This window comes from Euprymna scolopes, chromosome 5 (genome assembly GCF_053919585.1).
Source record: "Euprymna scolopes isolate OS-2025 chromosome 5, ASM5391958v1, whole genome shotgun sequence".
In the NCBI taxonomy this organism is placed as follows: Eukaryota; Metazoa; Mollusca; class Cephalopoda; order Sepiida; family Sepiolidae; genus Euprymna; species Euprymna scolopes.
The window spans coordinates 159,234,305-159,248,168 of NC_136486.1; the positions used below are offsets into that span (position 1 = coordinate 159,234,305).

At 32.3% G+C, this 13,864-nt stretch overlaps 1 protein-coding gene across 1 annotated transcript in view; it reads left to right on the forward strand.

The window, feature by feature from the left end:
• The window catches only part of LOC145276656 (uncharacterized), a 127,592-nt gene extending 117,757 nt beyond the window's left edge, over positions 1–9,835 (forward strand). Inside the window, exons 18-20 of the mRNA XM_080127846.1 lie at positions 4,582–4,620; positions 5,764–5,822; positions 9,158–9,835. Of these exons, the coding sequence (XP_079983972.1) occupies positions 4,582–4,620; positions 5,764–5,822; positions 9,158–9,513 (454 nt within the window). The 3' untranslated portion in view covers positions 9,514–9,835. The remainder of the gene's footprint in view (positions 1–4,581; positions 4,621–5,763; positions 5,823–9,157) is intronic.
• The last annotated feature ends 4,029 nt before the right edge of the window (positions 9,836–13,864 follow it).

Genomic DNA, 13,864 nt, shown 5'->3' on the forward strand with positions numbered 1-13,864 from the left:
CTTCGTGTTTGAAGGATTTTTTTCTTTTTTTTTTCATGTAATAACAAGATGCATAGATATACACACATATCGATATATATCCGGAGAGAGACAGAAAGAGAGAAAGCGTGAGAGAGAAAGAGACATTGCATATTCTAGAGACACTCTTTTCTCGTCTCTGTTTTTTTTTTTTTGTGTGTGTGGGACACATTTCTTACTTTTTTTTCGAAGGGTTACTTTCAATACTCTTTTTTTTTAAATCGATCCTTTGTAAACTGTTTTTTTTTTGTAGGTGCAAGACAATTTTTTGTTCAGGTTCTGAATTTTCTCTTTTTGAGTGCGTTTTTTTTTTTTTTTTTTTTTTGTGCGCGTGTGTACTGGTCTGCCATTTTTTTTTAAAATTTTGCCAGAAATAATAGTTTTTTTTTCCGTTTTTTTAAGACCGTGGACCATTTTTTTTTATTCGATTCGTCTAGTGGTCGTTATTTTTGGTTGTGCCGTGGGTTTAAGGGTCGAAATTATTTCCATGCTGGGAAACAATATGTTCTGGTCATAGTGCATCATTTATACTGCGACACAGATGCGACGAGATCCGTCTGGTAATTAACCAGGGTCAATCCTGCGTCTTAAGGCAACCATTTATACCACAATCAGCCGGTCATGGAGGTGTGACCGACAGACGTGTTATAGTAAATGTCTTAAAGCGGTCTCGGGAAGACATGAAGATGGGCCAGTCATTAGGGTCTGTGTAGTAAGAAGAAAATCATACCTGAGATGTTGGATCTGGGTGTGGCTGCTTTCTTTTCTCAAGATGATCTCTTCACCCTGGTGGCATTCTGGTGGGAATCTTCATCTCCCTGTCCTCAGGGCCGCCTTTCGACTTAAGACATTTATGAAGGAATTCATGGCAGACACAAGAAAAACGACACGCGACACAATTGTAATATACAAAGGTATAACTAACTATTTTATTTTACATTAGAGATACAATATATATTACAAAAAAAACAATTTACAATTAATTTTTACAATAGGCTTTTCGAAGCTAACTAACCTACCCTAACTAGTGTTGAGGGAGGGGGTGGCCCCCCCCCCTCATTTACGGAGAGACAGTCTATGCGTCCTCACATCATGGTGGTCGTGCAGGAAAGAGACAGAAAGATAGCAAGGGGATTATGGGAAGGGGTTTCTCTGTATCTCTACGCTCATGGACAATTTACCACCCGTCCATGCTGCAGAGTGTGTTAGAAACAGTGGCACAAGGAAATAGTGCCACATCAGTTGTACAAGATGACTGCTAAATAACGAAACCATGTTTGTGTAACCTAAGTTAGAGATTGCAACACTCGATATTTTATTAAATATTAGTTTTTAAAATGATTTTTTTTAACTGCAAGGGTTGTCTTATACGCCAAAATATTCGACACTTTTATGTTTTTGTTATATATATATATATATATATATATATATATATATATATATATATATGTGTGTGTGTGTGTGTGTGTGTATATATATATATATACTACTAAATGGGGGTTATTTTTATTAAAAATCCAGTTATTATTATGCATCTACAATTAAGAAAAACACATTTGAAAAGTGGCAATATTATGTGATTAAACTAAATCAATACCCAATGGTTACCAAATTTGACCTGATGGTGTGTGTGTGATATCGCTCATTCACATAATGTTGATGCATTTAGAGCGTGCTTTACTCAATTTTAGATGCATAATATTAATTAGATTTTTAACGGAATTATTTCCCTATTTAGTTTAATATATTAAGAGAAAGAAGAACATAAAAATATGCGTAATGCCTAAACATTTTTTATTGCCGCGATCTTTATACATTACAAAAGCATTTTTTGAAACGGAATATTATTCCCAGTAAATTATCCAGAGTGGTTTCTAATCCAACCTGTAGAGCACCAGGGAATTTCCACCATTTTTTTTTTTTTTTTTGTAAAACACAAAATTTTTTTTAAAAAGCTAATAAATTAATGTAATAATCTAAGTTTCTGATGATAAAAAAACGATATAACTTTGTTTATTTTACAAATAATAGTATTATTCGTGCATTCCTCTTTATTGTGGAACCCCCGAACCCCCACTGCTTTGCTGTCATAAAACGTGACAGCAGAAAGTCCAATGATATTTATTCTATTTCAGATTGCAAGTTACGGCTGATGTAAACACCGACCCTCTTCGAGTGTATCTTGTCAAACTCATGAATATTTCTGTCGAACGAGGGAATTTGCATAATATTTTTACCGAAATCATTTGTTTCACCCATTTTAGTATGCTTTCGTTCCGTCGGCCATGACTGGGTAGAAGTCTGAATATCGCCCGGATTTAGGATTGAATCTTCAACCTCCAGAGGAGTGTCACTTACAACTGAACTTTTCCTAGCGCTTTATACCTATAGTGATTATTAGTAAAAGTGCTGATCTAAAAACAACAATAGTTTTAAGTCTCTCTAAACTTATGTTAGAATAATCCGCAAGAAAACACGGCGACACGGATAAAATGGTTAGCTTACCGTCATTGATCTGTGAGGAGGGCTACAACTAGAGAGTCTTACTTGAATCTAGAGTAGCAATAACTACCCATTATGAGTGCACATACGCACAGAACCTACAGTTAAACACGGCTTCCGCAATCCTTCTGATTAATTTTGTCTGAATCGGGTGTCAATGGGAAAAATGTATATGACGACTTCAGCTAACGCCGAGATAATCAGGGGCTGATTGGTTTTGAAATAAAACTTCGTAAGTTTCGTCGACGTTACTACCTACTCGGCACCTTTCCTGGAGTTATGAATAAAAATAATGATTTCAACAGTACTCGAAATCGGCCCGCCGATTTGAATTTCACGATTCTTACTGCGACAACATACCACTTCCGCATTATTTTCAGTTTATAAAGCATTGAAATTTGTCAATATTCTTTAGGTTTTTAGTCCCATCTTGCGGAGGTTGACGAATAGTAAGTAGAAGATAATTATAAAAATGACGTAAACAGAATGGGTATTTACCTGCTCATTCATTAGTTCGAATGACCGTTGCTTGAATCATGTGATAATTGGAACTCTCTGACGAGTGTAGTCAGTGCCGGGATAAGGGGAAAAGCACATTTTCAACTGTTCTTTCTGGTATTTGACTTGCTGCTACATCGGATATTCAAGTTATTTTGGGTTTTTTTCCTGATGGATAAGTAGACATATTTACATACACACACACACACACACACACACACACACACACATATATATATATATATATATATATATATATATATATATATATATATATATATATATATATTGGCAAGCAGTTAATAAAATATGTTAAAAAACACTTTGAAATTAGTTAAAAACATATTTAATCTGAAAAGGAAACACTAGATAAATGGATAGTCCTTAATCCGCGGAGTTTCGAAGAAATACTTTCCTTCTCATCAGAGGGTAGGAATTAGTAAAATGCGGGATCGGATTTTGCATGCAGAAGTATTTGATGAAAAACAAGTAAATCAAAGATCTTACTTGAAAACAAAAAAAGTGAAACAGAGGGAATATAGTGAAGAAAAAGGTGATTACACATGAATGGATAGTCTGGTGGAAAATAAAAAATCCAGTGACGGTAAAATCCAAATGTAAAACTTCAAGAAAGTTAAAAGAATTTCCATTTGTACAAGTTAAATCCAAGGAAATCCCGTAATTGGAAGAAGATGGTCCATAATAATCCAAAGATAATGCATTTATCTAGTGTTTCCTTTTCAGATTAAATATGTTTTTAACTCATTTCAAAGTGTTTTTTAACATATTTTATTAACTGTTTGCTCATATTATAAGCTCTATTTCCTATTTGGTTTTATCGAGCTTTTACATCTGGCTGAGATAATTTTATAAATATTAATTCTTTAATATTTATAATATACTTTAATTTTACCATCTTGAATCGTTTTGGTAAATTTAATTGTAATTTTTATTTTATATATATATGTGTGTGTGTGTGTGTGTGTGTGTGTGTGTGTGTGTGTGTGTGCGTGCGTGCGTGTGTGTGTGTGTGTGTGTATGTGTGTGTGTGTGTGTGTGTGTGTGTGTGTGTGTGTGTGTGTGTGTGTGTGTGTGTGTGTGTGTGGCAGTGGTTCACCAGCAAAACTACGATTGAATCTTAGGTGTTTCAATCTCTCTGGTTCTGTGTGATATTAGAACCTCCGCTTGTAATCATTGCTATCAATCTTCTAAAAAAATTAATCATCAAGCTTTTATCATGTGCGGCCATCGTCAGTCTTACCTGATCATAATAAAGCAACTCTCTTTAAAGTCCGTCTACAAAGCTCTGCGTATTTATAAATGATTATTGCTCGATGTGTTTTTTAAAAATATCGATGTGTCCGTTTTTAAACCTTTTTTATGTATCACTGGAAACAAACCTGAGTTTTGTCTCATAAAAATGTTGTTTCAAATTTTATTTTCGTGTTTTTGGTGATTTAGTATAAGCATAAATATTGCTTTTCATTGAACACAATTGAACATATACAAAGTTGTGTATGAAAATTCATTAAATATTTAAATTTATATTTTTTATTATTTCAGTGAACTCTTTGACAGAACTGAGCCAGTTCCCAAAATAGAGTAAGTATGTACTTATATATGCATATATATGTATATGTCTATATATATATCATTATTCCATTTATATTTGATCATATAGCATTCAACAAAGAAACAAAAAACTATAACATTATCTTTACGGAATACCTACATTAGTTGGGAAAACATATGGAAATAATGAGCACTTTATATACTGGGCCGTGACGTGTACATTTCTAGGTTATTATCTGGGCGTACCTTACAAACCACTGGCAGAGACGCAACGTCAGTCTTTTGTTAAGATATACATCTAGGGGAAGGAATACTCTGAGGTTTGCTGTCTGTCTTGTGGCAACTAATTACACTGGCTGTGTTTAGCCGTGGTTCCAAAAAGGGTGGATGGTCCTACACAAAGCCCTCATTATTATAAAGAAACAATCTTCGTGGATTTTGGGCAACTTTCTACTGGAGAGTCAATATTGGGATACATAGATAGATAGATAAATAGATAGATAGATAGATAGATAGATAGATAGATACCAATGTTTGTGTATTTTGTTGATATGAATATATTAAATCTAGAAAAATGTGGAGAATATAAGTTTAAATAATCTAAATAAAACTGCAAATTTCATAACAAAAAGGATATGAGTTATTTGAAACATTATTTAGATCTTTGGTTTAGTGGGCGAGTGAGAATGTCGCCATTATCTTAATATATTGTTATGTTATGTTTAGATTACTATTTTCCCGCCTTCTAACCATGGTACATTATTTATTTAAAAGAATACATGTATTAAATATATATGTTCCTGCATGTTAGTGATGCAGTTTCTTTAATAGACAGCAAAAATATCAGATATAGAACTAAACATTTAATTAAATGGACGTTATCTTGGAGCGATACGCACATTGTACGCCGTTTACACATTACTTTTTGTAATCATTCATTCTTGTATATTTTCCTTTGTATAATTACATTCTTAAACATATCCAAACGCTTCTATAATTATCAAATATGATTTGTAAAAGAGCCTTTTTACAATCTGTTAGTTTTAGTCATCGTGGGCATATACCCTTCCCAACACGATTAATGAATAAATAAATGCAATATTCTAATAAACAAAAAAAACGATATAAAAGAATATTTAATATTTTTTTTTTGTTATTTTTTTCCTTTTTCAGTCCCGACTTCATTCAGTGTCAGAAAATGTATGACGACATAAATTCCTTTATCGATACCGGTAAGTCCTTTGTGTGTGTGTATATATATATATATATATATATATATATATATATATATATATATATATGTTTTATTTTTTTATTACCGTTTTATCTGTTTGGTTACATATGTTCCAGATGTTCTGTAAGGTCGTACTAGTCTGTTAGATAGTAAACATGGTCTACGTGGTTGTGAGTATTAGGAAGAAATGTGTTAGAATAAATACGAAAGAAAAAAAATAAATTAAATTAAAAAATACCTGTCGAAAATATGACATCTACAATAACCCTTTCCCCCCTCTCTCACACACACACACACACATTTCTTCTCTTTCCCTCTCATTCTATGCATTTATACACAAACATACACATATGCATAGATACGCATACATATACATACATACACAAACAAACATATATATAGATATATACATACAAACACACACAAACATATATACATACATATACACATAGATATATATATATACATATACATACACAAGTACATATATAAACATGCGAACACATATACGTACAAGCACAGACGGAGACATATATATAGTATGGCAGATCAATTATTACATGCTTCCAGCATTTCAAGCCTACGAGCCTCACAACTTTTCCATTGCTATATGACTATTTTATAGACAAATGCCTGAGGTAGTATCTATACAAAGATGATGTTACACAGATTTAGCTTTCTACGACAGCTAAATCTCTCTCTTGGTTCAAAATATTGAGTTCCAGCAACAAGCAAGAGCAAGATAGCCAGCAACATTTTAAATTGCAGACCAGCTTATTGCGGGTACTGATCTCCCGCTTTATGGTTTTTTAAATCATAGATTTGCTTCTCCTAGAGGGGTTGCCTTCACCACGGCTTGCGAGATCCCTCTCCACCCCACATACACATGGAAATAATCACATGCATGTACACATACATGCATACACATAGAATGCGCGTAAAAATACATAGGCATGTACACACACATGCAAACATACACACATAGGAGTACACATTATAAGTATGTACTTACATATGAATATACACACGTACACATACACATACATGTAAAATAAGCATGAAGGAGCGTTCCAAACGTCATATATCCTCAGTCATGATGAAGGTGATGGGTACAATTCAATGAGTTTGATAAAAAAAATCTAAAACAAACTAAATATGCATAGAATCAGACGAAAAATCCAAATGAACAGAACAGCGTTTCAAACGGCTGGAGTTTTTTTTCTGTTTTTAGGGTTTTTTTTAATAAAATGTTTGTACAGAAAAACTCACGTCCTGGAGGCAGACAATGATGACGAACTTCACACATTATTTACAACTAAATATACATAGAATCAGACGAAAAATCCAAATAAACAAAACCGCGTTTCAAACAGCTAGAGGTTTTTTGTTTGTTTGTTTTTTTAATAAAATGTTTGTACACAAAAACTCATGTCCCGAAGGCAGACAATGATGACGAACATCACACATTATTTGTAACTAAATATACATAGAATCAGACGAAATATCCAAATAAACAGAACCGCATTTCAAACGGCTGGATTTTTTTTTTAAATAAAATGTTTGTACACAAAAACTCACGTCCCGAAGGCAGACAATGATGAAGAACTTCACACATTATTTACAACTAAATATACATAGAATCAGACAAAAAATCCAAAACACGGTCAATTTTTTAAACTTTGACCCCTATTATGACCCCTTAACATTTATTGTTTTTGGCTCAAATCAAGTTATTAAGTTAGATCCATTATCAAGGAACCTATATCTGAAATTTCAAGTGTCCAGACCCAAAATTCTCGGAGGAGTTTGGTAGAGTTCTCAAAGGTCATATCGTTGAACTTTGACCCGTTAACAGCGAAATTTCTGGCCGAAAACCGATCACATAGATTTTCCCAATGCTCAGTATCCTGTATATCAAATTTCGAGTCTGTAGACTAAAAATTGATAATCGAGTTATTGCGTAGCGAAATGTACACAAAGAGACACACAGACAGAGAGACACACAGACACGTTCACTTTTATATATATATATATATATATATATATATATATACATATATACATATATATATATATATATATATATATATATATATATATATATATACTGTGTATCAAATTATTAACGAGTTTTCATTTTTATATTTAAGGAACGAGGGAATAAAATTCATGAAACTTTGAGAAAGTGTTTACAATACTATTCAGCTACCTCAGTTAGAAAATACAAGTATTTCAAGGATTATAAACGAAACTGAGGGAGAAGATAGGAATATCTGTTGATTTCAGTTTGTCAAGTTATTAACGAGGCTTAGAAAAAAACACAATATACCCATAACTTGTTTATTGAAATAATTTTCAAACATTAAATGAACTAGGAAAAATGCTAAGAACACAATAACTACATAGCAATTTCTACTTTGCATAATTAGTAGGGGATATGCGATCTTTTTTTTTTAATGACTTGTAAAAGCCGTTGGTCCACGGAATTAGTAAAATTTGTGATTTCGTCAACAGCATCGATTTTCCCTGGCTTCGAGTAAATCCCAAATATTAAGCTTCACATGGGTTCGAATACGCTATATATTTAGTTTCGTGGTTGTTGACCAAGAACTAATAGAAGAGTTTGATAGGCAAATTTTAAACAGATGTATATATGCATATATATGTATATATAGGAAGAGGTTTGTGTTTACTATAACCTTTTTTACGCAAATATTATGCAAGTATAAATCATGTAGAATATCTGCATGAATATAATTACACGTAAAAGTTAACTAAAGATGATCATCCTATGAGAAATCAGAAAAAAATAATAGGGAATTTATTAAAATGAATGTTTAAAAGAATATGCAAATTAGCTAGATATTTTGCAGATGAATGCAATTCCATGACCCATTTATAACAAAGGTGTATTTTCTTTTTCAATAAATAGAAAAAGGGTTTTTATCTGAATATCAATACACAAAAATGAACAAATTTATAGCCGTATAGAAGATAGATAGATTAGCAACTTTCTCTAGATCCGATTGCCATAGCAAATTATAACCTAACTGAAGACTCAACGGTCAAACTCCTCGCCTTAACATTCATAAACAACTTGAATTGAAACAAATACATTGTGAACATTGTCAAAGAATATATGTTTCTTCTACCGTGTGAAAATATTACTTACACCTGACAGAGTACCCTGTATCTCTAAAAATCCACTCTTCTCCCGTGCATGGAGTATTGTTGTAACATCGGGGCAGGTGACGATTATATGTCCAGAGAAATAGATTGATGATTACTTAGATTATTTTATAAAATATTTTACTTTTTTATTTTTAATTTCAGGTGAAGAACAAGCAAAATACCTACCAGATGACGACAAGAACAGGAAATCATCCGTAACTACAGCAGCCATTGGCGGAGTTGTTGGCGGAGTTATAGTTAGCGCTGTTATCGTGCCGATATTCATCATATTTATCGTCATGAAGAGGGGAAGATGCAGCAAACAGAAATCCTCAACTCCATGCATCCTTTCTTGCAGAACTACGCCGATTTGTAGCACGATGCCACAAAAACCCATCGACCATATGCCACCGAGTTACCAAGAAAGTGTTGAGGAAGGGAAACTACATAAATCTGTTGCTGGCTTATCTCAAATTCTCGAGTCTTCTACCCGTGAAAGCACTGAGAAAAACTGTTAATGGCATGGGAAATTTCGAACGGAATTACGGATATGACATGGATACCATTCTACATTAAACTGATTTTCTTATATGTGTTTATTAAATACTACCCATAATTAATGTTGCGCAATATTATTTAAATAGTCCAATTATTCGGCGTGAATATCTTATCACTCGCACACACTTAAAAAATTATGAATTTTTGTACCAAGCAAGTATTTATTATTTTGTTTTAATTTTAAACTGTACTTATTAGATTATAGCAAAGCTTTGCACGTACTAAACAAGCTAAACTGCAGCGGCATTGTTATTTCTGAATGCGCTAAACTGCAGCGGCATTGTTATTTCTGAATGCGCTAAACTGCAGCGGCTCTAAAAACACCCATTACTATATTTGTTACGTTTTGCTGCTTTTAGAATCTGGTTACATGATTTCCCTAAATTTGGCAATTATAATCGCACGAAAAGATCTAATTGAATTCATTTGAAATTCATTTTTAATAAATCAATAAAATATGCATAAAACGCACGAGAAATGATAGAATATTTTTATAAAAATTTTTATAAAAAATTTACCAATAGAATAAGAAATTTCGGAAATAAATACCAATCAATAAATTTTAATAAATCCTTTTGTATTATTTACATGGTCACGACACTGGACATACTTATGTTTCGGACAAATATTCGGTAAAAACAAGAAGTTCTTGTCAAGCAACTTAGTAAATGGTTGCTTTCTCAGAAGAAACTAGTCCTCGATTTTTTTGCTTTCAACAGAAGCCGGTCCTTAACATTTTGGAGGACAGGTTTCTTCTGTTGAAAGTAACCATTTATTAAATCGTCTGACAAGGACTTTGAGTGTTACCCGATTATTTTACGAAACATTAGCATGCCATCCAGTGTCACGACCATGTAAATTTGTTTATATTAATAAAAAATATCTATCTTACTCTTCTTTTATTATGCACTCTTAATGAACTTGTTAAATTCATTAGTTATCACTCTCGAATGCGTTAAACATGGCATATATATATATGTATATATATATATATATATATGTGTGTGTGTGTGTGTGTGTGTGTGTAAACTGTACAGAAGTTCAGAAAAACATTGGTACCGTCGGTTTCAAGACTAAACAAGGGAGACTAGTTAATGGTAAATAATGTTAGGCTCTGTCCAGCCATATTGTTGACAAGAGCCTTACATTATTTATCACTTATGTGAGGCTTGAAACTGACGGTACCAATGTTTTTCTGACCTTCTGTACAGTTTTTAATAAATAAATATTAAGCTTTTATATTGTTTTTTTTTCTTTGTAATCGAGCACTTTGATGGAATTCAGTGAACATAGTCATTGAAAGTGTTAAGTAACACTGTGCTATATAATCATCAACGTGTGTCTTCTGATGTGTATATAAACCCCGCGCGGTTCTTTTCTAATAGCATCCAATGATGACACATTACCTACGGTGTATATGCAGTGTATCTATTTATTTATATATGTGCGTAACGCAATATCAGAAAACTATCGGTAATGTTGATTTCAAACCTAATACTCAATAGAAAAAGTCCAGTACTTAATTCTTCTTATGTTGACCTTTGATTCTAACTGTCTCATCAGAAATCGTGTCTTGCATGCTGTGTAGAATACTTTGTTTTCTTTTGCAATTCATGATGTATTTTTTTTTAATTCTTCTTTTACATTTTATGTTTTATATATTTTTTGTTTCATTGACTTCTGTTGATGATGAGCTTATCTTTTGATTTTCTGAATCGATAATTTTAGTTAGCTTTTTCCGGGCCGTTTTTTTTTTTATTGTAAACTTCTGATTTCAGGTGAGCAGATGCAGAAAAAAATCAACAAAAACCCCCACAAAATAATTACATGTATGCACATATGTAGCCAATTATGCTTGTATAAGTGAAAAAATATATACAATATACAGCTCTACTTGTTATAGAGCTCCATTTTATAAACATCGGAGCTTAATGTAATAAACCACAGCAATACAATCACGTATACTTATATGCGTATATAAATGCATACATACATGCATACATACATGTGTGTGTGTTTGTATGTTACAGAAGATCAGAAGACATCGCTATTATCGATTTCAAATCAAACACAAAGGGGGTCAGTCGTTTGTTCTTTAATGTTTGACTTTACTCGGTCTGTGTTTACGTTTGTCTATCCCCGGAAATAGAGTCTCGCATGCTGCGTAAGATAATGTGTTTTTACGATCCACGATGGTATTTTCTCATTTTATTTATTTTTTATATTTTTATATTTTTTAAGGTTTTAAGTTTTTAATTTCTTAAAAGCATATGGACTGTTTTATTTAAAGTTAAAAATGAGTAGGTTTTTTTTTAATTATTTTGTGGGGGTTTTTGTTGATTTTTTTCTGCATCTGCTCACCTGAAATCAGAAGTTTATAATAAAAAAAAACTGCTGGGAAAAAGCTAACTAAAATTATCGATTCAGAAAATCAAAAGATAAGCTCATCATCAACAGAAGTCAATGAAACAAAAAAATATATAAAACATAAAATGTAAAAGAAGAATTAAAAAAAAAATACATCATGAATTGCAAAAGAAAACAAAGTATTCTACACAGCATGCAAGACACGATTTCTGATGAGACAGTTAGAATCAAAGGTCAACATAAGAAGAATTAAGTACTGGACTTTTTCTATTGAGTATTGAGTTTGAAATCAACATTACCGATAGTTTTCTGATATTGCGTTACGCACATATATAAATAAATATAACGCTCTTATTTTTAATTTTCGTTATAATCAAACCCTTTGCTGGGATTTTCCCACAAACCCTACACACAAACGCAGACACACAGACACACAGACACACTCACACTCAAATACATACACATTCAGATACATAGATATACACACACACCTCCATACAAACACGCTCAGATACACACATAAACATACACATACATACACACACACACATATATATATATATATATATATATATATATATATATATATATACAAACAGTTTCTGTGGCGATGTGATTCTTATACAGTATCTACTAAAATTTAAAATTTGGAAAAAATATTTACTTGATAACGAAAGTTCTTATGATCTTTGTAAAGATCGAAGCATCAATATTCATTGTTTTTTAAATTCGTAAAAATACCGTTGCATTCTATTTTACTAACAATTCTATTCTACTGACAGTCTTTTTTTTCAATAAAATATAAACACTTCTTCTATTTGCAATTGTGTCATTAATTAGTTATTCTGCAACATACAGTCCCAAAGTCTCTTGGTTCCTAAAATGATATTTAAGGGAGTGGAAATTACTATGTTCTGCAAAGAGGTGTATATATTAAACATATAGTGGGTGTACAATGTACCTATGTTATACGAGATGCGCAGTATCCTCTAGTGTACTTATATATTCTAGTTCTTGTGTTTAATGCTAGTTTGCTAAATGAGTACGTAACAATCGTATGTATGTTAAGGAAGTATCGTATAGTTGGGTGTATATAGTCCTCGCAATGTCTGTACAAACTATACATCTGTCATCTTTGTGTGTATAAACAATGATACCATTTTTTGGGTGCTTGTATACGTTTTTTACGCATATTTCAATGACCAGTTCAAAGTATCAAGAAGAATATTTTTTTAAATGGTCGTTTTTAATGGACTACGAATTATTATAGTTTTCACATCTTACACTATTCAACTGGACAGTTTATGTCACGTGAAAAACAAGCATCCGAGAGACAGTTATCAAACGTATGTATAAACATGTCTCTTAACTGTATGTACATACATACATACATACATACATACATACATACATACATACTTTATTCTAGGACGGTGCGTTTGGGCGCATGTGTGTGTGAGATTTCACATAAAAATACAGTTCAAAAAAGGTATCATTAACTGCTTGGCGAACAGACAAAGGAAGCGCACCTCCTTTCACTGTTCCTTTTTCTTTTTTTCTTTTTTTTTTTGTTTGTTCTGGACTCGAAACGCTAGGAAAGAGGATCTTGCTTGCATGCGAACTAGTAACACAATGAACTTTTTTATTATTTCCATATTTTTATATTTATGTTGTACCGGTGTATTTGTTGGAGTTGGCAACCTTTCTATATATTTCTACATCTTTCTATATGCGCCTTATACGCTTCCAGAGGTAAGTTGTTGTGAGCGAGTCTGTCCATCCAAATTCGAATTCACGAATAACTGCCTTCAAAATCTCTCTCTTTTTTATTTGACTGATCTATTCGCGTTTACGTTTATATATCAAAACTATTTCTTTGCCCCTTTCACGTGCGTGCCTTATGTAAAAAGGGACAATCTTTTTGTCTATTGTTAAATGTTTTAA